Source organism: Acipenser ruthenus, chromosome 1, assembly GCF_902713425.1.
Source record: "Acipenser ruthenus chromosome 1, fAciRut3.2 maternal haplotype, whole genome shotgun sequence".
NCBI lineage: Eukaryota > Metazoa > Chordata > Actinopteri > Acipenseriformes > Acipenseridae > Acipenser > Acipenser ruthenus.
Genome location: NC_081189.1, coordinates 73,962,998 through 73,988,592, shown reverse-complemented (window position 1 = coordinate 73,988,592; position 25,595 = coordinate 73,962,998). Strand labels below are relative to the sequence as shown.

The following is a 25,595-nucleotide window of genomic DNA, read 5'->3' as shown; positions in this document are numbered from 1 at the left end:
TTTGGTGTACTACTAATGAGGTGGTCACCATGGATACTGTGCACTTTGAACGGAATTAGCTTTGCACTGTGCAAGAGCTGAGGCTGTGTATTAAACCAGTCAAATATATTGATTTACAAAGAAACTGGATTGGAGTATAAGATTAGAGTGGGAGGTCAATTCAGCCAGATAATACAGAAAAACAATCTGCAAAGTGCAATATTTCTAAAACTTAAGATTCCACTATTATTTCAATGTTTTGTAACCAAGCAGACAACATTCCGACCTCTAACGGCTGGATCCGTCTTGTGTAGTTCAGAGTGATGCGGTGGGAAGCAAGTTTCTGGGGTAGAGAAACTTGCGTCTGTAGCTGGAGCCGCTGACTTGGGAGAATGTAAAAAAAAAAATGGTGGTTGACAGTGTCTGTTTTCTGATGAAAAATAGTAGGTGAAACTAAGAATGTTGTTAGTGGATATCTAGAAAGTATACTTATTTATATTTAAAAAAAAAGTTTTTTGACACACCTTTTTTTAAAAATGGCAGATCTCTTTCTGTTCTTTTTGTAGGTTCTTGTTCCCTATCAGCTGACTCTTTGGCAGTTTAGTAGGAAAGGTAAAGCAGCTGTAGGCTTCCCTGCAGTTTAGTAGGAAAGGTAAAGCAGCTGTAGGCTTCCCTGCAGTTTAGTAATAGAGGTAAAGCAGCTGTAGGCTTCCCTGCAGTTTAGTAATAGAGGTAAAGCAGCTGTAGGCTTCCCTGCAGTTTAGTAATAGAGGTAGAGCAGCTGTAGGCTTCCCTGCAGTTTAGTAATAGAGGTAGAGCAGCTGTAGGCTTCCCTGCAGTTTAGTAATAGAGGTAGAGCAGCTGTAGGCTTCTCTGCAGTTTAGTAATAGAGGTAGAGCAGCTGTAGGCTTCTCTGCAGTTTAGTAATAGAGGTAGAGCAGCTGTAGGCTTCTCTGCAGTTTAGTAATAGAGGTAGAGCAGCTGTAGGCTTCCCTGCAGTTTAGTAATAGAGGTAGAGCAGCTGTAGGCTTCTCTGCAGTTTAGTAATAGAGGTAGAGCAGCTGTAGGCTTCTCTGCAGTTGGTGCCTTCTCATTCCTGCTGAACCAGTTTGTGTGGGTGATGTCAAAAGGACTTCTTTGTAGTGAAGGGGGAAACAAGAAAGACAGCCAGCAAGCTTATCACCCTGCCACAAGTAGATACATGTTTTTATCTTCTAAATGAAAGAAGACAAAAAGAGCACACATTGTATTTAAATGAATCTCTCAAAAATAACAATGCACCATTTTAATTGTATTAATTATTTTAAGATGAAACTGTAATGTTGTATAAAACAGTAAGCTTACTTTCTTCAGAATTACCCTTTGTTTAACACTAACGATGCCTGATAATTTTATAGGTGAAGGTTTTTTATAAAAGAATATAATGTACTGTGTAAATGTAGTCATTATGTTTTAGCGTTCTCTAAATGAGGATATTCTTTCGGGCTGTACTGTATGAGTGTACATAGCTGTATTTCTGAGTCACTTGAGCTCCTTGTGCTTCGGTTCTCACAACTATGAAATTGGATAGAAACATTAGAAATGGGAAAGACTAATCAACATTTGATGACTACAATTTTCACATGATTATACTGAAATCGATAGTTTGTGCTGTAAGTAAGTGTCATCCTTCCCTTTTCACTAGGGGATGATGCAACCTGGGTAGAAAATGATTTGTTGCCATGATGATTCAGATAGGGGCATTTGATAAGGGGGTTGGAAAACATCAAATTGACTGAGGTCAACATTCATTTAGCAAAAATAAATAAACCCAAGGGAGAGTAGGTTTTTACTAACTATCATTGGTACAATATGAGTCAGAACTATTATGAGTTGTTTTACTACAACAAATGAAGCCATCATTGAAAGTACTTGCCAACTTCCAACTGAGAAAAATGCATTTGGAGTTCCTGATACTGGTATTCTGTCCCAGTAAAGGGATTAACACATTCTCGCTTTGACTAGATACAAGAAGTCAGTTTCTACTTTGACACATGAAACTTCAGTTTATGCCTAACATTTAAGTAACTTGTTTACAGAACAGTTGTCTTGAGATTTGTATGCATGTGCCCTGATGGCTACAATTTAAAAAACAACAGCAACCGTGTTTTCAAAATGGAGCTTCCAGGAGTTGAACAAAACAGATGTGTGCTGCATTGGCTGGGTGTTAACTTAAGCTTCTGATGTTAAAAAAAAAACAAAAAAACCCCCAAGAAAACAGTCTCACTGCAGTCTACTTTAGTGACCTAGTTTCCCAACCCATATTGCCCTTACCACTCTCTAATACTGGATTACTTACCCCCTATAAGACCATACAGAGTACTCAAGATGACATCGTTTTTTTTATACGTATTCACCAAATACATTAGTGTTTCAAACACAGGTTCCAAGTTTAAATCCAAGTAGAAAATGTACCTCATTCAAAATAATTGTTACACGGAAAACACTATTTATTTTGTTTCTTTCAATGTATATATTGAACCTGATTCAATGATTGAATTATGTTTGTTTTGCTTTTTTAACACATTTATTAGCTTGAGTAATAAATATGATTTAGTTTACATACATTTGCAGCCGGGATAGTGGAAGAACAGACTCTTTGCTTTGGTTTAAGACAGGAAAAGATTAATAGTGTTATTTAGTCCTGAAGGGAAATGGACACTTGTGAGAATAAGTTATTTTTAGTCACTAGAAAAAGGGTGCTGCCACCCAGCTGATTTATGGATATCTTGATAGTGCTTTAGCAATTAGAAGTGCTACGACTGCTACAACACCGGCAGGGCAGGCGCAAACTTCCATGTCCCTGTTTGAACTTGAGAAGCGTGGTTCAGAGCAGCAGCCCTTATCAGTAAACAGAAGCAGTGAAGTATTGCCAGCTTAATCCTTCAAGGACAGTGAAGCGTCTTTCATTTCTCACAGTAGCTGAGAATATTTCCTAAACACACGTTATAAATTAACTTGGTAAAAACAAACACAAATTTACACACGCACAAACTGACATACATACCAAATCTACTGTAGAAGATACCTCATAACATATATATATATTTTTTTTTAACGATAAAGTGCACTTTAAAGTCAACAAAACATGGTATTATTTATAATTCATTTAAATATTGTATTTACTTGTGTTATTTAAATGGGCTTGTAACTTAATATGAACATAAATAATCTATATAGAAGACTGTTGATTTAATGTGCTAACACTGCTTTCAAAATCTTTGCCAGTTGCACTAATAATTGTTTTTTAAACCAATGGCTTTGAAATGAGAGTAAATATATATATATATATATATATATATATACATATATATATATATATATATATATATATATATATATATATATATATATACACACTACCAGTCAAAAGTTTTAGAACACCTCCATTTTTCCAGTTTTTATTGAAATTTACGCAGTTTAATGTCTCAGTGTACTCTGAAATTAAAGCATAGAACAAATAAACAATTGGAGATAAAAAAGAAATTATGGAATCGTTTTGTTTAACAAAATTTAATCTAAATTTTTGACTCATCAAAGTAGCCACCTTTTGCAGATATAACAGCCGAACACACTCGTGGCATTCTTTCTACAATGGAAATCAAATATTGTTCGGAAAGTTCTTCCCAACACTGTTGCAGAAGTTCCCACAAATGTGTTGCACTTGTAGGTTGCTTTGCTTTCACCCTTCTGTCCAGTTCATCCCAAACCAGCTCGATGGGGTTTAAGTCTGGAGACTGTGCTGGCCATTCCATGATTTGAAGCCTACCGTCTTGTTCTTTTCTTCTAAGGTAGTTCTGACATAGCCTGGAGGTATGTTTTGGGTCATTATCTTGCTGTAGGATGAACCCCTGACCAACTAGGCGTATACCAGAGGGTATTGCATGGCGCTGCAAAATGCTGTGGTAGCAGTTTTGGTTCAGGGTGCCACTCACTCTGTGCAAGTCGCCGACTCTGGATCCAGCAAAAGAGCCCCAGACCATCACGCTTCCTCCTCCATGTTTGACAGTTGGTGTCACACACCGAGGAACCATCCTTTCGCCTACTCAACGGCGTACAAAAACCCTGCGTGATGAACCGAAGATTTCAAATTTTGATTCATCGGTCCATAAGACCTTCTTCCAGTCTTCAGTAGTCCACTGGCGGTGCTTCATGGCCCAGGCAAGCCTCTTTTTCTTATTTTGCCATCTTAGCAATGGCTTTCTTACTGCCACTCGACCTGTCAAACCTGCAGCTCGAAGTCTTCTCTTCAGTTGAAACTGAGACTTGCTTACTTCGACCAGTGTTAAGCTGTGCTTGAAGCTGTTGTCCGTGAGCCGCCTATCACGCAAGCTGTTGACTCTCAGAAACTTGTCTTCTGATTCTGTTGTGGCTTTGGGTCTGCCAGACCTCTTCCTGTCAGAGTTTCTTCCAGTTTCCAAGTGCCTTTTGATGGTGTAGGAAACTGTACTCACTGACACCTTGGCTTTCTTTGCAATTTCTCTAAAGGAAAGACCTACACTTTTAAGGGTTATAATGGTCTGTCTGTCTTCCTTTGTTAATTGCCTTTTTCTCGCCATTATGAGAGCAATATACTACTTCCTGCAGTACAATACTGTCCAAATAATGCTTAAGAGGGTGTAGTAACACAGTCTGTTCCAACACTGCTTTTATACAGACAGAGGGTTTGTAAGTAATCAACAAAAGTTGGGACACCTGTAGGAATTGTTAGCATCAACTTTCAAGGCTTAATTTACTTCCATTGCTGCAGAACAGCTGTAAGTTGTTAACCCATTACTTGTTTCCTGGAAAAGGCCTTTTTGTATAACTCTGAAATGTACATTATTTTTCAGTTTTTGGTAACCTAAACTTTTTTTTTTAACCTCTGGCAGTTTACCACTTACCTTTGTACCATTTCAGGTTATTCACTCGATTTGAACTGCTTAAATTTCAATAAAAACTGGAAAAATGGGGGTGTTCTAAAACTTTTGACCGGTAGTGTATAAAAAATCATCTTTAAATGCACTGTGCACAGAGTGCTACCAATATTGCTATTGTTTCAAAGAAGCCCAGTCAACATTAACATTTTTTGCATTTGGCTCTCAGTTGGGGTCTCTGGCTTTGTTATCTTATATTCTCTTTTTTTATGTGGGTGTATCCAACTGTGACATGCAGCTTGGTGTTCAATGAACTCTGGTTTGGCTCTGTAGGGGTACTGGAGTTGGATTTCACTGAGATTTGAAAGCTAATTCCAGGGGGTTGCAAATGGTTGGCAAGGGTTCTGTTTTAATACTGTATTAAATAACATCTCTACGTTTGTGAGGTAAATAAGTTTCTTGTGGCAAGCTGTGAATAGGCTGTGGGGGATATTGTTTTTTAAGCCAGCTATACAGGCTTGGGTAACATTATTGGACATAAACTGCAATTGTTTAAATTTGCAGTCCGTAATGTAAATCTTAATTCAGGTGATATTTGGTTCAAACTGTTTTTTGTGCTCAACGATCTATAGCTAGAAATTAAAAATATATTTGGTGGTGTGAGAATCTAGGTAAAGTCATAAACTACCTTTAAAGTTATAGACTACAATAGTGGCACACACTTATTAAGGCATTAGCCAAAGCACATGTTTGTATGTGTATGGAAGAGTAAATGCTCCAATTCACATAGGCTGAAGTATAACCTGACTACAGACATGTTTGGCTGGTTTCAAAGACAGCGATTAGCACTAATCTTACAGTAAGGTAAGGATCGGTAGTTCAAGATTAGTGTTTATCAGGATCTATGAAACCAGTCTGTTACGTCCTGGACAAGTCACAAGGGATTTATTTGCTGCACAAAATGGAGATGTAGAATTAACATTTCAGAACATTATTCTCACACATCCTGGGGCTCTGCAAACAAAAGAGGCATTTTACATGAAAATTGGATATATGGACATAAAGGCTTACAGCTATATTCAAGGATTTTGTTTCTTCAAATAAACAAAATTTAGATTTCTTCTGTAATAGGGTAAGTTGATCATGATGATTTTCATAATTATTAGCACAAGCATAGCTTAAACGTTTCCACATTAGTATGAGGGTAAAGCCATCTTCAAGATCTGAGAGTAAATGTTCTTCAGGGACATATAGGTAAAAACTAAGGGAGTTTTACATTGCACTCTCAATGGTTATCACATCTCTTTATTACATGCTACACTATCATTTTCACAATCAAAAACAAGAAACTGTAATCAAACAAGATATATGTAGTCAAGACCAAAATTTTGAGACCAAGACTGAGACCGGGGAAAAGTAGGCATTCTGAAGGGAAATGAGAGGTTTTACATGTAAACACAAAATGGCACCATGTCCACATTTATTTCACGAGAAACAGATGTCTCGAGAAAAGCAAACACTCATGTAACGTGGCCTGATGAGGATATAAGATAATCGAGAGTATTGTCAAGACCGACGTGACCGAGATTAATGATTTAGATTCTGGTATAGTAAGCAAACTTGTTAAATTTGCAGACGACACAAAAATAGGAGGAGTGGCAAACACTGTTGCAGCAGCAAAGGTCATTCAAAATGATCTAGACAGCATTCAGAACTGGGCAGACACATGGCAAATGACATTTAATAGAGAAAAGTGTAAAGTATTGAATGCAGGCAATAAAAATGTGCATTATAAATATCATATGGGAGATACTGAAATTGAAGAAGGGAACTATGAAAAATACCTAGGAGTTTATGTTGACTCAGAAATGTCTTCATCTAGAGAATGTGGGGAAGCTATAAAAATGCCAACAAGATGCTTGGATATATTGTAAGAAGTGTTGAATTTAAATCAAGGTAAGTAATGTTAAAACTTTACAGTGCATTAGTAAGACCTTACCTAGAATATTGTGTTCAGTTCTGGTCACCTCGTTACAAAAAGGATATTGCTGCTCTAGAAAGAGCAAAGAAGCGCAACCAGAATTATCCCTGGTTTAAAAGGCATGTCGTATGCAGACAGGCTAAAAGAATTGAATCTATTCAGTCTTGAACAAAGAAGACTACGCGGCGATCTGATTTAAACATTCAAAATCCTAAAAGGTATTGACAGTGTCGACTTTTTAGACCTGAAAAAAGAAACAAATACCAGGGGTCACAAGTGGAGATTAGATAAAGGGGCATTCAGAACAGAAAATAGGAGGCACTTTTTTACACAGAGAATTGTGAGGGTCTGGAACCAACTCCCTAGTAATGTTGTTGAAGCTGACACCCTGGGATCCTTCAAGAAGCTGCTTGATGAGATTCTGGGATCAATAAGCTACTAACAACCAAACGAGCAAGATGGGCTGAATGGCCTCCTCTCATTTGTAAACTTTCTTATGTTCTTATGTTCTTATCAGTCAAGAACAGGTTAAACCAACAAAATAATATTGTCCAACTATGGCTGAAAAATTGTACCATTTGTTTTTTTAACAGACTATCTATTTCTACAAATATCAGAACCCCACTCAATATCTAAAAGATATGAGATTGCTACATTTGTGCAGTATAAAAAAAAGGTATATGAATGTATGTCAGCAGATATTAACAGGTGTTCAATTGGAGAGTTTGTGAAAGCATGCAATCTTGCTATCTATCTTTTTTCTAGAGGACAGATGGAATACATTGCATATGTGTTATTGTAGCTGTTTCCTATTAGTGTTGCCACAGTCCTATTCTTTCAGCCAGCCATTCATTTATGCATAAACTGTACAATATATTCCATGTTTCCATGTGTTTCATTTTTGAGGGTCAGTATAGCCCAATCCATAAGTCATACTAATAAGTTCTGATGGGCCATTGCCAGAAATAGGCTCTGGTTTTTATGTACATTTTTCATATAGCATTCTTAAAGCGGTTACAGATGATATACCAGGACAAGCTGGACAGACGTAGTTTGAAGCCTGACAGCTCTTTCCAATATGATCACAAGCAACTGTGATGTTTCACTGACTGGTAAGGAGCATTCCAAATGAAACATACTGATCTCTGCACCCTGTATTACTGCAGTTTATAAAGTGCAATGTTCCTTTTCATGGGCATTCTGAGCCTGGTTCTAATTATGATAGAGGCGCTGGAGGTTCTGCTTTTTACATTTAATGTAACATGCAAGGCTTTTAAGGCTAACTTGATATTGCTACAAAACACTGGTTTTAGTGCCCACACTACACCCAAACCCTGCTTTTTCTCATATTTTGATGTATAATTTTTAACATAACCAGATTTTCCATCCAATTCTTAAAAACCTTTTAGTTTGTTCTGTTTTTAACTTGGGCTCTAAATGAATGTTACACTTTGATGGGGTCTATGTTAATATTGCTCTAAGATCTTAATATTGCCACCCTAAAATGTATTAGTATTATTATTATTTATTTCTTAGAGAACACCCTTATCCAAGGTGACTTACAATTGTTACAAAATATCACAGTACAACATATCATAATACAGATAAGAGCAGGTATAAAGTACAATAAAATCAGTAGCAAACAAGATCAAATTCAAATAAGAGCAAACCAAAGAATACAGTAAATAATTACATTTGAAAGCGAGTTCGACTAAGAGCAGTTAAGTTATAGTGAAAATATTTGCTTATATGAGTCAAGTCCAGTAAGAGCATGTAGTAAGTATGATAATGGATGATACTGATTTCACATAAGAGGAACTGCAAAAAACGTGAATACGGATACCTATAAGAGTATCAGAGCAGTAGTAGAATACAACAAGGTATGGAGCAGTTCAGTGCAAGTACAAGTACTGGTACAATTGGGTGCCACATAGTCCAGTATAGTCGAGTGTTGTGGGGTTTACAGATGCTGTCCGAGCAGGTGTGTTTTGAGGAGGCGCTGGAAGGTGGTCAGGGACTGAGCAATCCTGATATCCGTGGGCAGGTCGTTCCACCACTGGGGTGCAAGGGTGGAGAAGGTGGGCTCTGGAAGCAGGGGAGCTGGGGGGGGGTACAACTAATCTGCCAGTAGTGGAGGAGCAGAGGGGGCGAGACAGGGTGTAGGGAGAAACGATAGTCTGGAGACAGGAGGGAGCAGAGAGATCAAGACAGCAATAGGCGAGTACAAGAGCCAGTGCAGAGAGCAGAGCAGCGGTGTAGCTTGGGTGAAACGGGGAAGGGAAAAGACAATGCAAACAGCAGAGTTTTGAATGAGCTAGAGTGGACGGATAGCAGGGGCGGGCGGCTGGCCAGGAGGGAGTTGCAGAAGTCAAGGCGGGACAGTACCAGGGCCTGAACTAGGAAATGTGTGGAGTAGTCGGTGAGGAAGGGGTAAATTCTGTGGATGTTGCTGAGAAAGAAGCAACAGGAGCGTGCCAGAGTAGAGATGTGGTGAGAGTAGGAGAGGGAAGGGTCGAGGGTGACACCGAGGTTCTTGGTGGATTCAAGAGGAATAGAGATAAAGAGATCATTGGTGAGGGAGGAAGGGGGAAGAAAAGGAGGTCTGATTTGGAGAGGTTGAGTTTAAGATGATGCAAGTGCATCCAGGAGGAGATGGCAGAGAGGCAGGTAGAGAGGTAGGAAAGGAGAGGAAGATCTGGGCATCATCAGCATAGAAATGATACGAGAAGCCATGGGAGGAGATGAGAGTAGAGAGAAAACTGGAGGGGTCCCAGGACTAAGCCTTGGGGGACACCTGTCGAACGAGAGCAAGAGGCGGAGGGTGAGCCACGCCGGGACACCCGGTAAGTGCGATCAGCGAGATAGGAGGAGAACCATGCAAGAGCAGTGAAATAGGAGGAGAGATGGAAGGAGAACCAGGCAAGAGCAGTAAATTTTCTGGGGACCTAAGTTCACTGTATTTGTATTGTATGTTGTAATGTTAATAAGTGGGTCAATGAGTGAAAACACCAGTAAGATTAATACAGAGTTAAAGTGCAGTAGTATTTCCTTCTGCTGCGATTTAGATCATTTAAATAAACTAATTATTATTATTATTATTATTTATTTCTTAGCAGACGCCCTTATCCAGGGCAACTTACAATCGTAAGCAAATACATTTCAAGTGTTACAATACAAGTAATACAATAAGAGCAAGAAATACAATAACTTTTGTTCAAGTGTGACAAACCACAATTCAATAATACAGCAGATAATAGTGATAGTTACATCAGGATATGATTAAATACAAGTTAAACACTTGGCAGATTACAGTATTCTGAAGTACAGGATTAAATGCAGTAAAATAGGGGGCAGATAAGAGCAAAATAAAGCACATTTAAATGAAGGGTGATAGTGTCCCAGGATACAAACAGAGGAGTTCTACAGGTGCTGTTTGAAGAGGTGAGTCTTAAGGAGGCGCCGGAATGTGGTCAGGGACTGGGCAGTCCTGACATCTGTAGGAAGGTCATTCCACCACTGCGGAGCAAGGGTGGAGAAGGAGCGGGCTCTGGAGGCAGGGGAGCGTAGCAGAGTTAGAGCCAGTCTTCTAGTGCAGGCGGAGCGGAGAGGTCGAGTGGGGGTGTAGGGAGAGATGAGGGTCTGGAGGTAGCTGGGTGCAGTCTGGTCAAGGCATCTGTAGGCTAGTACAAGAGTCTTGAACTGGATGCGAGCGGTGATCGGGAGCCAGTGGAGCGAGCGGAGTAGTGGAGTTATGTAAGCCAATGATGGCTTACATAATGAATTACATTAAGACACTATAGAGTCACTCCATTAGAAACAGCCCTAAATACTTGTTTGATCTCCTTTTAAAGTAAATGTTCTGGAACAAGCTGCAATGTGGCGTGGGATAGATTCAATGTTGACTTTAGATGTAGAATATAGTACAGTGTGGAATCACATCACTTTCCCAAAATTACAAATCAAGTTTCTTTTAATTTTATTCCTTCAACTTTGTACATGGAGAACATTTTTTGAAAACAGCAACATGTCTTAAAATTGATGTTATCTCTTCAATGGTGAATTTTAAACTGCTATGCATCAGTTTATTTACCATTGACCTAATACACTTCTACTGAATTTCTGTAGAGGTTTGTGGGTTTTATAGGAAGTTTGTCTGCAGATTTTCATCAACTTTGAAGTTCACTTCCCTCAGACTCTATTGAAAACTTAATTATACATACATGCTTCCTGAAGTAAGAAGTTATACATTGCTATTATTAAAAAGGTTAATTTAAATCTAATATATCATATACATTGTACAAAAAACATAAGAATGTAAAACTTCTATAGGTATTCAAAGATATTTAGTGTGCCTGTAATATATTTTATAATTTTGAAATTGAAGTTATACAGATGAAGTCTGTTAGTGTTGTGTCACAGGTGTATAACTGTACTTACTAATCCTTCTATAGGATTGCTGATACAGTGCACTTGCCCTTTTTAAAAAGGCACATCCAGCTTTCTGTGTTGCCATCCATTTCTTCATTCCAAGCAGCTCTGTGAGCAGCTGTTCCACAATATGATAAATCATTGATTGGATCACTCAACCTGATGGGGGAGGTGTGGGAGACAAATCGGGTCACTGGCCTGCTAATGAGAATATATATTTCCTAGCAATTTAGAAGCACAGAGAACTACAACACATGACACACTATGCATCTTTTCAATGCAAAATGCTGTAGTTGAAGTTGAGATTTTTATCAAAGTAAGACACAACATATTTTATTAAGGTTTTACAGTTCTAAGCAATACAATTAAGCAATAAATTAAAGGACATAGTTCATAACAAGTTTATTCAAAAGTTGTTGAAATGTTTGGACGTATTTTCTAATTATTATTTTACACAATAGTTCTTAGCATACAAGTGTTAAAAATTATTTTCATAGTACATACAAAGAACTTATAATCATATCAATGTGAATGATAGCATTTTGAATTAGTACAATATAAGGGTGTAATACTGTGTTTGGAAAGTAGTGTAGCCACAAAGTCAAAAAGGCTCACAAGACACACACATTTATATAACAAGCAGAGTTTATTTAGCAACAAAGTTGGAAACAAGTGCTAACCAAAGGTTTTAAAATCCACTTTAAGACTAGCTACATTATCACTGCTCCACCGAATTTTCTTCATTTTTTTTGTCTGTATTATTCACTTTACACAGATATTTCAAAGACAACGCTATAGATGAAATGTTGATGTGGCTCTAAAGTATCTGATCGCTTCATGTGCTGTAGTTCAAACTCACCCCAATAATCTTAATGCCATCAGACCATGGGATTTACAGAAAAGGTAACATGATGCAGCAATTTTATCTATAGTGAAAATGTGCATATCGCAAATTAACTTTGAAAAAAATGTATATGAAGTCTTATACTTGAGAAAGTAACTTGCTGCTTTTTGTCTCTCTCCAGAGTGAATATAAATATGACAGGATAATAAACGTCACTGCCTTACTAAGCTAATCATGCTGATGTAAAATCTTAGCTGCTTTGCAAGTCAAATTGCACTCAATGGATCCGACGTTGCTTTCTACTGAAGTGATATGCCATTGTATTTTACAGTAATCTGCTATTTTTAAACCAGTCTTCATAGCATCTGCAAAAAGGCAGGTCATAATTATGATGGATTAGACTATGGAGTTTAGCCTGAGTGCAGTAATTATTTCGCAGATGCTGCTTATGTGTCATGCATTAATAATTATGTGAAGCAAACAAACTCAATGCATGGGGTGCAGTCTATATTTTGCTTTGAGTGAACATACCAAAAACTGCTAAGAATATCTGTGCTTTTGAAGGAAATTGAATAGGGTTATTCAGTCTCATATGAAATGTATATTTTTTATAGGGAGAAATGCACTAAACACACTCATATTCACTATTAGCCCTTAGTGGTCCATTTATTCAGCACGTATCAGGCGCGTCAGGTCCAATTTATTTTCACACACGCTGTTTAAAAGTATTTTTTTCCCCACAGTAAAACAGGTTTAAAAGGCACTGCATATCAACAGGGACACTCAAGTGCTGCATCTCCAGCCCCGCGCCACCCCACCGCACCCCACCCCTTGCTCGCTGTATTTTTCACATACCTCTTCATAGTCGTGCATACTGATAAATCATCTCCTGATCACTCGTTTTATCACCAAACTCCTCAGTAATGCGATCCAAGTCATTATTTTATTACTATAACATCTCAAAAAGCTCTGCAAATGTCCGTGATATTCTTTGATTGCTGGATGCGGAAGCAGCTATCTTGTTTGATTATGGCCGTGTTATCTCTGTGGTGCCAGGGCTATGTGTATTGCTCAGATCCTTTTTTTTCGGCTTCTCTCGGCTCCTATCGGTCTCGCTCAGCCATTGAATGGTTTTCTCTGCTTTTTCCTGAGAAAAAAACGACTAGTGACCTGTCCTTTACATCGTTTTGATGATGTCGGACAGGAAACGGAAAATTGTAATGTCGGACCTGGTCCGACATATGACCGCTAAGGGTTAGATTTTGATTTTTGGTCTGCCACTGTTTAGCATCTAAACTTTAAAACATTCTATTTAAAGTCCAATTTCTTCATTTAGATTATGTATTATTTTTTAACTATTTTCTTAAATAGTTCAAACATAACACAAATCAGAAAGTAAACACATTTGCCCTTATAAATGTGTATATCTTCAGGTACGAATACATTAGTAATGTACAGTACTACAAATAAATTAATATTCGGAGCATGTGGTCTAGTACACTTTCAGATGTTTCACAAGTAGCTTGACGGCTATTAACTTACTGGTAGGTTTCTCCTAATGAAACCTAATATTAGAACATTTACAGCTACCACATTCTAAGAACAGGGTTTGTAGGTTTTGCTGTCTCTCAGAAAAGCTGTGATCTCAAAGGAAGCTGCAGCAGTCACATTAAATGTCACAAGCATAAATTGCTGAAAAACAGAAACTGTAATGTGTTCCATGGCTGTGGAGCAAAACCAGGTCACACCATTAAGGAACTGTGATTGACATTTATGTATCTCTGCTGACTGAAGACTTCAGTCCTCAAGGGCATTTCAAGAGAGGCCCATTTCTTTTTTTTCTCAGTATTTGCTTGATGGAAAGGCATCCTGATAATGCAGGGTGTAGATAATAATGAGATCAGTGCACTGCAGATGTACAGCGGCTCCAGTACCAACTATAAGTAATTGTGTTTTGAGTAATATACCTCTTACAGTACTTGCAAAGGGTGTGGGGCAAATGACAACAAATAAGAGACATGGCCTACATTTATACAAATTACAAATTGGTATGACTATATGTAGAAAGAAAGGGTTAACAGTTTGGTAAATTTGAAATTGGATTGTAGAGTTTGAATATAGTTCAGAGATTGAGGGATGTGTTGCAGAAATCTCATTCTTCTCATGCCTTTAATAATGATGTTAAAAGACCAAATTGCCCTCTTGGCATGTTATAGTATGCAGACTGGTTTTGCTAAGTAACAACTGAATCCATCCAAGTGGAAATACATGTTGCTAAATTTGTGCACCACGGGCCCTGCTGTAAATTAACCTATGTGTTTTAAGGGAGGCAACTGTACCGTTTAAATAAATATATAACTGACATTATTTGGCGAATGTAAAGTATTGCAGTTTAAGGCAGTTAACTCTCTAAGTACACACGCAAATGTCATCACTCCTAGCAACCATCAACAAAGGTCTAAACAGTTTCGATAAAGGAGGTAACTCATTTACCTCAACCATAAATCAGCTGGTTAATTTGAGTCTCTCTATGACATGCTTGTGGCCACATCAGGGGGTTGTTGGCAGTCCACTAGGCTCTCACAGCGCCTTGTTGAGGGATGTCAAATCAAAAATGGAACTCTGCCAGAGTCGTCCTGCCTGAAAGTATTCTACTCTATAGACATTGTAACACTCACTTGTTGTCTATGCAATGATCTTCTAAAGACGCTAAAGCAATCACTGCTTCCTTCTGTGCCTACAATGATGATATTAAAAAGGTTTTAGAGTTGCACGTAGGACTTTTTTTCTGGAAATGGTGGGTTAATGATTATACTGTTAATGTAGATAGGGTCTACGGTACAGGATACTTTTTTGAAAAGCAGTAACTTATAGGTAGGGCTTGGCAGTATCGACGAATAACTCAAACTAAGACTAGAAGTAATCTGGAATAACTGGTATGTTTTCTGGCTTGCAGACAAACCCTGATTTGTAAAACTTGTGCAAACAGAAAAGTTTGTTTGCCAGGTATTGTTAAAAATATGTATTTTTTTTTTTTAGTTCCTCAGCTGAGAAAGAGTGCTCTCATTCAGACAGATATTATGTGTACATCTGCTCCAATGACTCACAGCAGGCTTTAGAATGCATACACTTATTTGGGCCTGATCCTAATCAGATGTTTGATGTCTTATATGCTATTGATGCAGAGTGCATCCACCAAAAAGAACAACGCATATAATGAGGTTCATAGTTTTAAACTCGATAATTAAGTTATTGTACTAAAAAAGTTTGTAAAATGGACAGTAACTTTAAAACTGTATTGTACTGTATTTTTGCCAGTACAATACGGTTTGTTTTTGATTACCTGCTTTGTGATTACTGTTTTTGTTTGGAAGTGTGTGTGGGGAGGGGTTAAATCCACCAACATATCCACTTATATGACCTACACTTGGGTCATGTTCTCTGCAATTAAATAAACCCCCTTTGGTATTTATACTTCAGCAAAAGATATATACACTGTACTTAACATGTCTCAGTAAAAAAGCAACAGGTAAGATGTCACATGTATTTTCCCTATGTTTATTTTGTCTCAGTGCAGTACAGTCACCAGTCACCAGCAGATTTACTTAAAATCTAATCAAGACACTGACTTTGTCCACATTTACCAAGATTAAGAATTTTCAATGGAGCCATCCAGCACTCCAGATAAGGTTGTGAATAATTTAAAATGTACATTACCTTGAAGTCATGAGTACTTTCAATAAATACTGTACATGCTTTAATACTAACTTGTGGGGTATGCGTTAACTACAACCTTACATTTTAACTGTAATGTTGCTTTTACTGTACAAAATGTGGTTTCACAATAAAAACAACAATTATTCTTATTTTCTTTATTGACCACAAACAATATCGCTGTGAAGCCAATAAATACAGAAACAGATTTTTTTGTATTCCAACGCTGCAATACATGTAACTGCATGCACATAGTGTATATTTCTAAAGAAACGATAATATTGTATTCCTGATTGATTCCCTTGCTATTGCAATATAAAGCATCCTGACTCTCTCCAAACACGATATATTGTATTTATTATATACATTTACCTTAGAAATGTGGTTGACAGACAGGTAAATTGGTAGGTTAGGCTGAGGCATCGAGAAATCCAGAATCCAAAATCAAGATACCAGTCTCAAACACGCACTGCAAGTGAGTGGATTCAACCATATGGATTTTTTTTGTTTTGTTTTGTTTATTGAAAACCCACGCTTATTCTGGTCACATGTTTTTGGCAGTTCCCAGGCAGGCTACAAGCTGTCCCGTCATTTCTAACTACCACATGCTGTATATTCACAATTGACCACTGAAATGCTGGGAATCAATACAAGAAGTTTAATAACATGCGAAATTAAGCTTTGCAGCAAAATTGCTATGCATATTGGTTATACTTTAAATTTAAATATCATATGCAATTCATATTTTTTACAATGCATAAAACACCCTTTACACAGCTTATCTGGAGCACTGAAGCCATCTCAAAAACTTACAGTTGACTTCTGCAGTGAATTCACCCTTTTGTAATAAATATTCTGGACTGAGCTCATTGGTTTCTGGTACACAGCTGAAAATAAAGTTTAAAAAGTAATTACCAAATGCTTGAACATGTTTTTAAACAGCTTGAGGAATTCCCCATGGGTAATTATATATATATATAATTCATTAATTATATATGGTTCAGTTAAGTTGTCGAATGATTAACTCATTTTCTAAACTGTGTTTTTGTTACTTGTTAATTTGTGACATAAGAACTTTCAAGATTAGGGACTGTGGAATAATGAATGCTGTCTAAAACAATGAAGATTAAGACAGTTTTACTTTATTTCAACTCCTGACAGTAATCCCCCAGACAAAAAATGCTGGCACGCAAGCAATTTTTAAAGTTAAAACATAAGCTTGTTAACTCATTGATGTGTTTCTACATTATTTGCTATTACGATTATTGCTATAACCTAGCATTAACTCATATAGTTAAGCATAAGGTGTGCTGTGCAGTAAGCCTCGGCTTGGAGGGTATTGATTTCAAAGCAATTAGAGGGGATATAATGTCTTTCAAATTAAGTCAGACGAGCTCCCCTATTGTTCAAAAGTTTGAATGGACTAACAGGTCTTTTTTGTATAAACAAATCCGAATGATAACTGTAGGTTTTATTATTATAACTGCTCCAGAGGATTCATATGCTGACATGTCTTTTGAACCAGTTAATCCAGTGATGAGGGTTTAAGGATTTAGGGCCTTCTGTTTTGTAATCTATTACAGACAGAAATTTAGATTTCACAAGTGTGTTATACTTCAGGTTCACAGGACTTTGTGCCATGTAAAAAACAGCAACCATAAAGCCTTTTATTTTCTTTCTGATTTTCAGGTACGTTCAGAGGGCAGCCTTGTGGATGGCCCCAGAGCAGACCAGATGGAATCGGAGAGGGCCAGTCATGTGGCAGACAAGAGACTGAATTCTGCTAATGTTCATCAGACTGAAAATCTGATCACAAAATTGCAGAATGGAAACCAATTACCAGAAGCACTCCAACACCAAATCAATGGGGATAACAATTGGAACCCTTTTAAAAGTAACTTGGGAGTCAACCACATGAAGAGGCAACAAGAAAACTATTCAAGCCCTGCAATAATGCAAGACTTAATTGAAAATAACCCCTATATTCAGAATGGAATAAAGCAGGCTTTTAGTGAATCGTCATTACTGGAGCTTCATGCGTCCAAAGAAGTCCGATTAGATTTGGAGGTAAATGGCCAAGAAAGTAAAGTAGCAGAAAACAATGTGATCAATGTGTGTAGCAAAAAAGAAGCTCTGGGGATAGCAAGGACACAAAATAGTTTTCCAGAACTAAAAAAGCCTTTAGAGTGTGAATGTGACGGTCCTGAATGCCCTAAACTTCAGAAACACAATCAGGACAAGAAAAACTGTAACTATTACAACAGGGACATTTTTTCTCTACCCAGGAACAAGCAAGTGCCAATCTCCAATGGTGCTACAGTTTCTCCTTCCTCCATGGAAAACATGCACGGTGACCTCCTGGAAAAAACATTGTCTCAGTATTACCCAGACCATGTTTCCATTGCATTGCAGAACACTGTATCTCAGGAACATGCTGTCAAAAGCCCTGTTGCAAATGACTTGACCATCGAGGCAACACATTCACCCCACACCCCAGGTTTGGCAATTTCACCCCAGACCTCTGCTTCTACACATCCTCAAGTGCCAGATACAGTCTCCCCAGAAGTCCACACCCCCAATACCTATAATACACCAGTGAACATGGACAGCTTCCTAAATGAGTTTCAAGGAGAGCCCCAGCAGCCTAAACAGCAGCAATCTTACAACCTGCAGAACATTCCGGTGACAACTCAGCAATGTCACGAGGGGCAGGTGCCCAGCAAAGTTCAACCTGCGAGACCTGGGAGTAGCTTACAAGGTCAAACCAACACAGAGTGTTTCTCCAATGAATCTGAGATGTCAGCTATGTTCCACAAACCAAATGCAGGCCTAAGTGTAGAGCCCTATGCTGGGGAAGTAGACAGATTCAACCCTTTTGAAAACATTAATGAAAAAATGGAAAGGATAATCAGAAATGAGGAATCTAAAACTGGACATCGGTCACAGGCTTCCAATCCCCTCTCACAGCCTCAGAACCTTCAACACAAAGTGCCATACGCTACACAGCAACAGCTACGGGACTATAATGGCATTCTGGGCTCACCTATTTCACCTGTGCTACAGAACCAACTACCTCCACCACAGCCGATTCAAGATCCACCGATCTCTGCAAATGATCTGAAACCACAGCCACCTTATCAGCAGGGGCAGAAAGCTCTTCAGCACCTAATTACCCAGCAAAAGCAAAGCAGTGAGATGGAAAATGAAATGCCCTTTAATGGGGAAGCTGGTGAAATATCACAGCAGGCACACCGCTATCCTCAGATGAATTGGATAGATCTGAATTCTTCGCAGCCTTCGCAGAAAGGAGTCATGTCTCAAACGTGGAAGGATTTAAATGCATTGTCACAGCAATACAAGCAGATGCAGAGTCAGGGGGAAACGCAAACACAGAATACAGGGGAGATGCAAGGCTTTCAAATGCAGAGTTTCCAAAAGTTGACATTACAGCAGCAGGAGCAGCAGATGCCCCAAATGTACAAACCTGGTTTAGCACAGGATCAAACCCAGCAGGCTGCTGAATGGGAACAACAGAATTCAAAAACCTCTCCAGTGGTAGAAGCAGAAACTCACAACCAGCCAAACATGCTGCATCATGGAAACCAGCAGTGCAATCTGTCCCAACAGCAGGTACAAAATCAGTTTCAGCCTCAGCTACAGCAAGAGCACTTATGTGATAATACGCAAGATACACAGCAAATGCTGTCATCAGAGTTTTTACAGGAGCAGCAACCACATCAGCCTCAGTCTGAACAGCAACAGATACAACAGGTCTTGCAGCAACACTCTTCTCAAGACACTAAGGGTGTACAAATGGGTCCTCCACAAGATCCTATTCAAAGGTCATTTGATCGCCAGCTCTTGAATAGGATGAAGTTGGAGGAGTTCATCAGGTTAGAAAGGCAACTTAAAACATCAAGCTACAAATCCCACCAAATGCAGCCAGAAACATTAGCAAATGCTCCCAGTAAGGAACCTTCTGTAGATCCATACTTGGAATCCACCCTACCAAGCACACAGCCTCCCCAAAATAACTCTCTACACTTTTCATATGGGAAAGCCGATGATAGCATTCCTCAGGAGCAATATAAGTTCAACAAAATGCAAGATATGCAGCAAGCAAAGTACTTTCGAAGTCCTGGAGCCCCAAAGCAATACTTGCAACAACAACAAATCCAAGAGCACGGACAGCAATTGACACATATGGGTATCCCTCCACCACCACAGCAACAACTTCAACCAGGGCAAAGTTCTTTCAGCCAACAAGTCATGGGCCATATTCACTCACAGATATATACAAAATCAGAATCACATGAACCCTGTGCTAAAACCCAACCAGAACAGCTCCCAAATCAAAATCACAGGGAAGTTCACAAGCATGCTGCCCTTCGGTGGCACCTGTTGCAAAAGCAGGAACAACAAGCCTACCATCAAAACTTGGAGGAGTTTAAAACGATACTGAAGTCCATCAAAAGTGAACACAATCCTCAGTCTAAGCCTTCTGTGCCTCTGCAAGCCAGAGAAATGGGAAATGCAATGATGGGAAACGTGATTAAACAAGAATTCCTGCCGTTGAACTGTCAGCAGAAGAGCATCATTGCCACGATGGAGCAGCAGCTCAAACAGTACCAGCTTTCCCCCTTGTTTGAAAGAAAAGATATGATTATAAAGTCGCCCAAGCAGGTCAAAGTTGAAACGACAGGCGCTGTAACCATTCTGTCGACCAACGTCGACCTAAGAGGGGAGGACAAAAGGATGTCCTCTGATTTTACACCAACCAAGAGAACTACAGACCACAACCTTAACAATTTTTTACAATCTCCTCTAAAACTGATGGATACTCCTATCAAAAACCTACTGGATACACCAATTAAAACTCAGTATGATTTCCCATCCTGTCACTGTGTTGGTAAGGATACTTTGAGATTTTCAACCTATAAAATAATTATACAGAATTACAATAATACTAATACTAAAGCTCACAACAATGTCTCCAAAACTATGCCACCCAGTGGTTATTTTTAGTAGAAGCAATATTATTTTTTTCATGAATCTGAATCTACCTAATACATTTACAGGGTTTCTTATAATGAACCATGGAAGGTACAGTAGATAGAACTAGATCATCTTACCTAATCAGAAAATAAATTTAGACGTTTTAAATCATACATAATGACATAGTACCATTTTAAGTACTACTTTACTTTTTTTTTTAAATACCAGTTTATCTTATTAATGTTTACTTTTAAATGTATTCTATGTGTATCAATTTGATATTTATTTTAATAATGTTACAGTTGTACACTACCAGGAAGTACAATATTGTCAAAAATACGGTTACAAATACTGGGATAATTGTTGCTTTAGAATTAGGTGCTGTATGCTTAAACACAGATTCATACTATATGAATTTTTTTCTTTTTTTTTTGCAGAACAACTCAGTGAGAAAGATGAAGGTCCCTACTATACTCATCTTGGAGCTGCACCAAATGTAGCAGCTATCAGGGAAATCATGGAAACTAGGTAAAAAAAAAAAAAAAAAAAACGATGGGGGACAATGCTTGATAAAACACCTCTTCTTTCTACACCAAAATATTCACAGTAATGTACAAAACTGGCCCATACAGCAGTTTTTAATGACATTTTAACATTTTTTTTTTCTTTCTAAGGTTTGGCAAATCAGGAAAAGCTATCAGGATTGAGAAAGTTGTCTATACAGGGAAGGAGGGAAAGAGCACACAAGGGTGCCCCATCGCTAAATGGGTAAGAGATGTTTATTTTTATTATGAATTAATTCAGTGGGTTGGTATTCAATTCAGTATCTATTCAAAGTCTTCTATGGGCACATAGTTACACGGATGTAGTCTCATACAAATGTTGTACAAAGAACTCACTTATTGGAGGGCTACTCATGATGGGTTTTACATTCATAATAAGTGAAAGTTTAAACATGTATTTATTTTTAAAGCCAATATTTAACTAGGAAATTAACTGGAACGTACAATCCTAGTTGCCAAAAGGCATATTTTTGTCCTTGAGTCTTACTTTTTTGACAATAATTGGTAACTGAATAATGATTGTTTAGATTTTTTTTTATTATTAATTAATAGACTTACACATTGACACCAAACCCAATTCACTGGCCCCAGCCATCATGACCCAGATAAGGAGGATAAATTGCTTCCCCCAATAATCTACTGTCAATTATTATAGCAATTACAAATAAACAGTATACAGCAATTATAGCATGAACAATAATGGTTTTGACAAAATGTCTTAAATAGGTATGTGTGAATTTGTATCATTTCTAGAATTTAGCAAAATCAAAAAAAAACTTTTGTCTGCTCAGCCCTGTGTCAGAAAGCCTTTACCTTAGCTAATGCCTGGTTTGCATGTACACTGCAGGTGATCCGCAGGAGTGGTGTGGAGGAGAAGGTGCTTGTCCTGGTGCGAGAGCGGGCTGGCCACAGATGCGAAACTGCTACCATAGTTATCCTGATCCTATTGTGGGATGGCATCTCTACTACTCTTGCTGACTCACTGTACACGGAGCTGAGTGAAACCTTGCGGAAACACGGTGCTCTCACGAACCGGAGATGTGCAATAAACGAAGAGTAAGGAACAGCCTTCATAACCTTGACTGCTATAGCATTCACTGCGGCAGAAACGAGTCAGTTAGAATGACACCTGCCAAAAGCATTTGAGCACCTTTAATAAATATAGGTGAAAGCAAGATAAAGCATGGGTAAGCACTGGTGAGGTATGGTAAAGCATAGCAATAAACATGGCAAACCAGGGTAAACCATAGCAAAAAACTGAAGAGAGAAAAAAAAAAGTATATATACACAAAAAAAAAATTATATATATATATATATATATATATATATATATATATATATATATACTGTATATATATATATATATATATATATATATACAGTACTGTGCAAAAGTTTTAGGCAGGTGTGAAAAAATGCTGTAAAGTAAGAATGCTTTCAAAAATAGACATGTTAATGGATTATATTTATCAATTAACTAAATGCAAAGTGAGTGAACAGAAGAAAAATCTAAATCAAATCCATATTTGGTGTGACCACCCTTTGCCTTCAAAACAGCATCAATTCTTCTAGGTACACTTGCACAAAGTCAGGGATTTTGTAGGCATATAGTCAGGTGTATGATTAAACAATTATACCAAACAGGTGCTAATGATCATCAATTCAATATGTAGGTTGAAACACAATCATTAACAGAAACAGCTGTTTAGGAGGAATAAAACTGGGTGAGGAACAGCCAAACTCAGCTAACAAGGTGAGGTTGCTGAAGACAGTTTACTGTCAAAAGTCATACACCATGGCAAGACTGAGCACAGCAACAAGACACAAGGTAGTTCTACTGCATCAGCAAGGTCTCTCCCAGGCAGAAATTTCAAGGCAGACAAGGGTTTCCAGATGTGCTGTCCAAGCTGTTTTGAAGAAGCACAAAGAAACGGGCAACGTTGAGGACCGTAGACGCAGTGGTCGGCAAAGGAAACTTACTGCAGCAGATGAAAGACACATCATGCTTACTTCCCTTCGCAATCGGAAGATGTCCAGCAGTGCCATCAGCTCAGAATTGGCAGAAAACAGTGGGACCCTGGTACACCCATCTACTGTCTGAAGAAGTCTGGTCAGAAGTGGCCTTCATGGAAGACTTGCGGCCAAAAAGCCATACCTCCGACGTGGAAACAAGGCCAAGCGACTCAACTATGCACGAAAACACAGGAACTGGGGTGCAGAAAAATGGCAGCAGGTGCTCTGGACTGATGAGTCAAAATTTGAAATATTTGGCTGTAGCAGAAGGCAGTTTGTTCGCCGAAGGGCTGGAGAGCAGTACACGAATGAGTGTCTGCAGGCAACAGTGAAGCATGGTGGAGGTTCCTTGCAAGTTTGGGGCTGCATTTCTGCAAATGGAGTTGGGGATTTGGTCAGAATTAATGGTCTCCTCAATGCTGAGAAGTACAGGCAGATACTTATCCATCATGCAATACCATCAGGGAGGCATCTGATTGGCCCCAAATTTATTCTGCAGCATGACAACGACCCCAAACATACAGCGAAAATTAATTAAGAACTATCTTCAGCGTAAAGAAGAACAAGGAGTCCTGGAAGTGATGGTATGGCCCCCACAGAGCCCTGATCTCAACATCATCAGTCTGTCTGGGATTACATGAAGAGAGAGAAGCAACTGAGGTTGCCTAAATCCACAGAAGAACGTGGTTAGTTCTCCAAGATGTTTGGGCCAACCTACCTGCCGAGTTCCTTCAAAAACTGTGTGCAAGTGTACCTAGAAGAATTGATGCTGTTTTGAAGGCAAAGGGTGGTCACACCAAATATTGATTTGATGTAGATTTTTCTTCTGTTCACTCACTTTGCATTTTGTTAATTGATAAATATAAACTATTAACATGTCTATTTTTGAAAGCATTCTTACTTCACAGCATTTTTTCACACCTGCCTAAAACTTTTGCACAGTACTGTATATATATATATATATATATATATATATATATATATATATATATATATATATATATATATATATATACACAGACATACATACATACACACAGCGCCCTCCATAAGTATTGGGACAGTGAAGTCAAAATTGCTATTTTTGCTGTACACTCAAGCAATATGAAAATACGATTAAAAGATGAATATGAGGCAAAAGTACAGAATATCACCTTTTATTTCTGGCTGTTTCAACACATATACAGTGCCTTGCAAAAGTATTCAGACCCCTGACCAATTCTCTCATATTACTGAATTACAAATGGTACATTGAAATTTCGTTCTCTTTGATATTTTATTTTAAAACACTGAAACTCAAAATCAATCATTGTAAGGTGACATTGGTTTTATGTTGGGAAATATGTTTAAGAAAAATAAAAAAACTGAAATATCTTGCTTGCATAAGTATTCAACCCCTGTGCTGTGGAAACTCCCAGTTTACACCGATGAAAGAAATTGCCCTAACGAGGACACAATTACCTTACCATTGGCCTCCACCTGTGAACCATTAAAGTTGCTGTCACATTTTCTGCATAAAAACCCCACTGTTGAAGGATCATTGGTCAGGCTGTGAATCTGAAGGAAAATGAAGACCAAAGAGCATTCTACAGAAGTTAGAGATAAAGTAATACAAATGCATAGATTAGGGAAAGGGTACAAAATAATATCCAAGTGTTTGGATATCCCAGTGAGCACAGTTGGATCAATAATCAGGAAGTGGAAGCTGCATCACACCACCCAGGCACTGCCAAGAAAAGGCCGTCCCTCAAAACTCAGCGCTCAAACAAGAAGGAGACTTGTGAGAGAAGCCACAGAGAGGCCAACAATCACTTTGAAGGAGCTACAGAGTTCAGTGGCTGGGAGTGGAGTAATGGTGCACCAGTCAACCATATCAAGAGCTCTGCATAACACTGGCCTGTATGGGAGGGTGGCAAGAAAGAAGCTGTTACTCAAAAAGTACCATCTGAAAGCACGTCTGGAGTTTGCCAGAAAGCATGAGAGTGACCCAGCTGCGATGTGGGAAAAGGTTTTGTGGTCAGATGAGACCAAGACAGAGCTTTTTGGCCAAAACTCAAAGCGCTATGTGTGGCGCAAACCTAACACTGCCCATGCCTCAAGACACACCATCCCTAGTGAAGTATGGTGGTGGCAGCATCATGCTGTGGGGATGCTTCTCATCAGCAGGGACTGGGCATCTTGTT

The 25,595-nt window shown here is 38.4% G+C and overlaps 1 protein-coding gene across 1 annotated transcript in view; it reads left to right on the top strand.

The window, feature by feature from the left end:
• The window catches only part of LOC117421276 (methylcytosine dioxygenase TET2-like), a 54,472-nt gene that overhangs the window by 11,801 nt on the left and 17,076 nt on the right, over positions 1-25,595 (top strand). Inside the window, exons 2-5 of the mRNA XM_034035465.3 lie at positions 17,531-20,750; positions 21,274-21,364; positions 21,511-21,604; positions 22,247-22,455. Coding sequence (XP_033891356.3) covers positions 17,576-20,750; positions 21,274-21,364; positions 21,511-21,604; positions 22,247-22,455 — 3,569 coding nt within the window. The 5' untranslated portion in view covers positions 17,531-17,575. The remainder of the gene's footprint in view (positions 1-17,530; positions 20,751-21,273; positions 21,365-21,510; positions 21,605-22,246; positions 22,456-25,595) is intronic.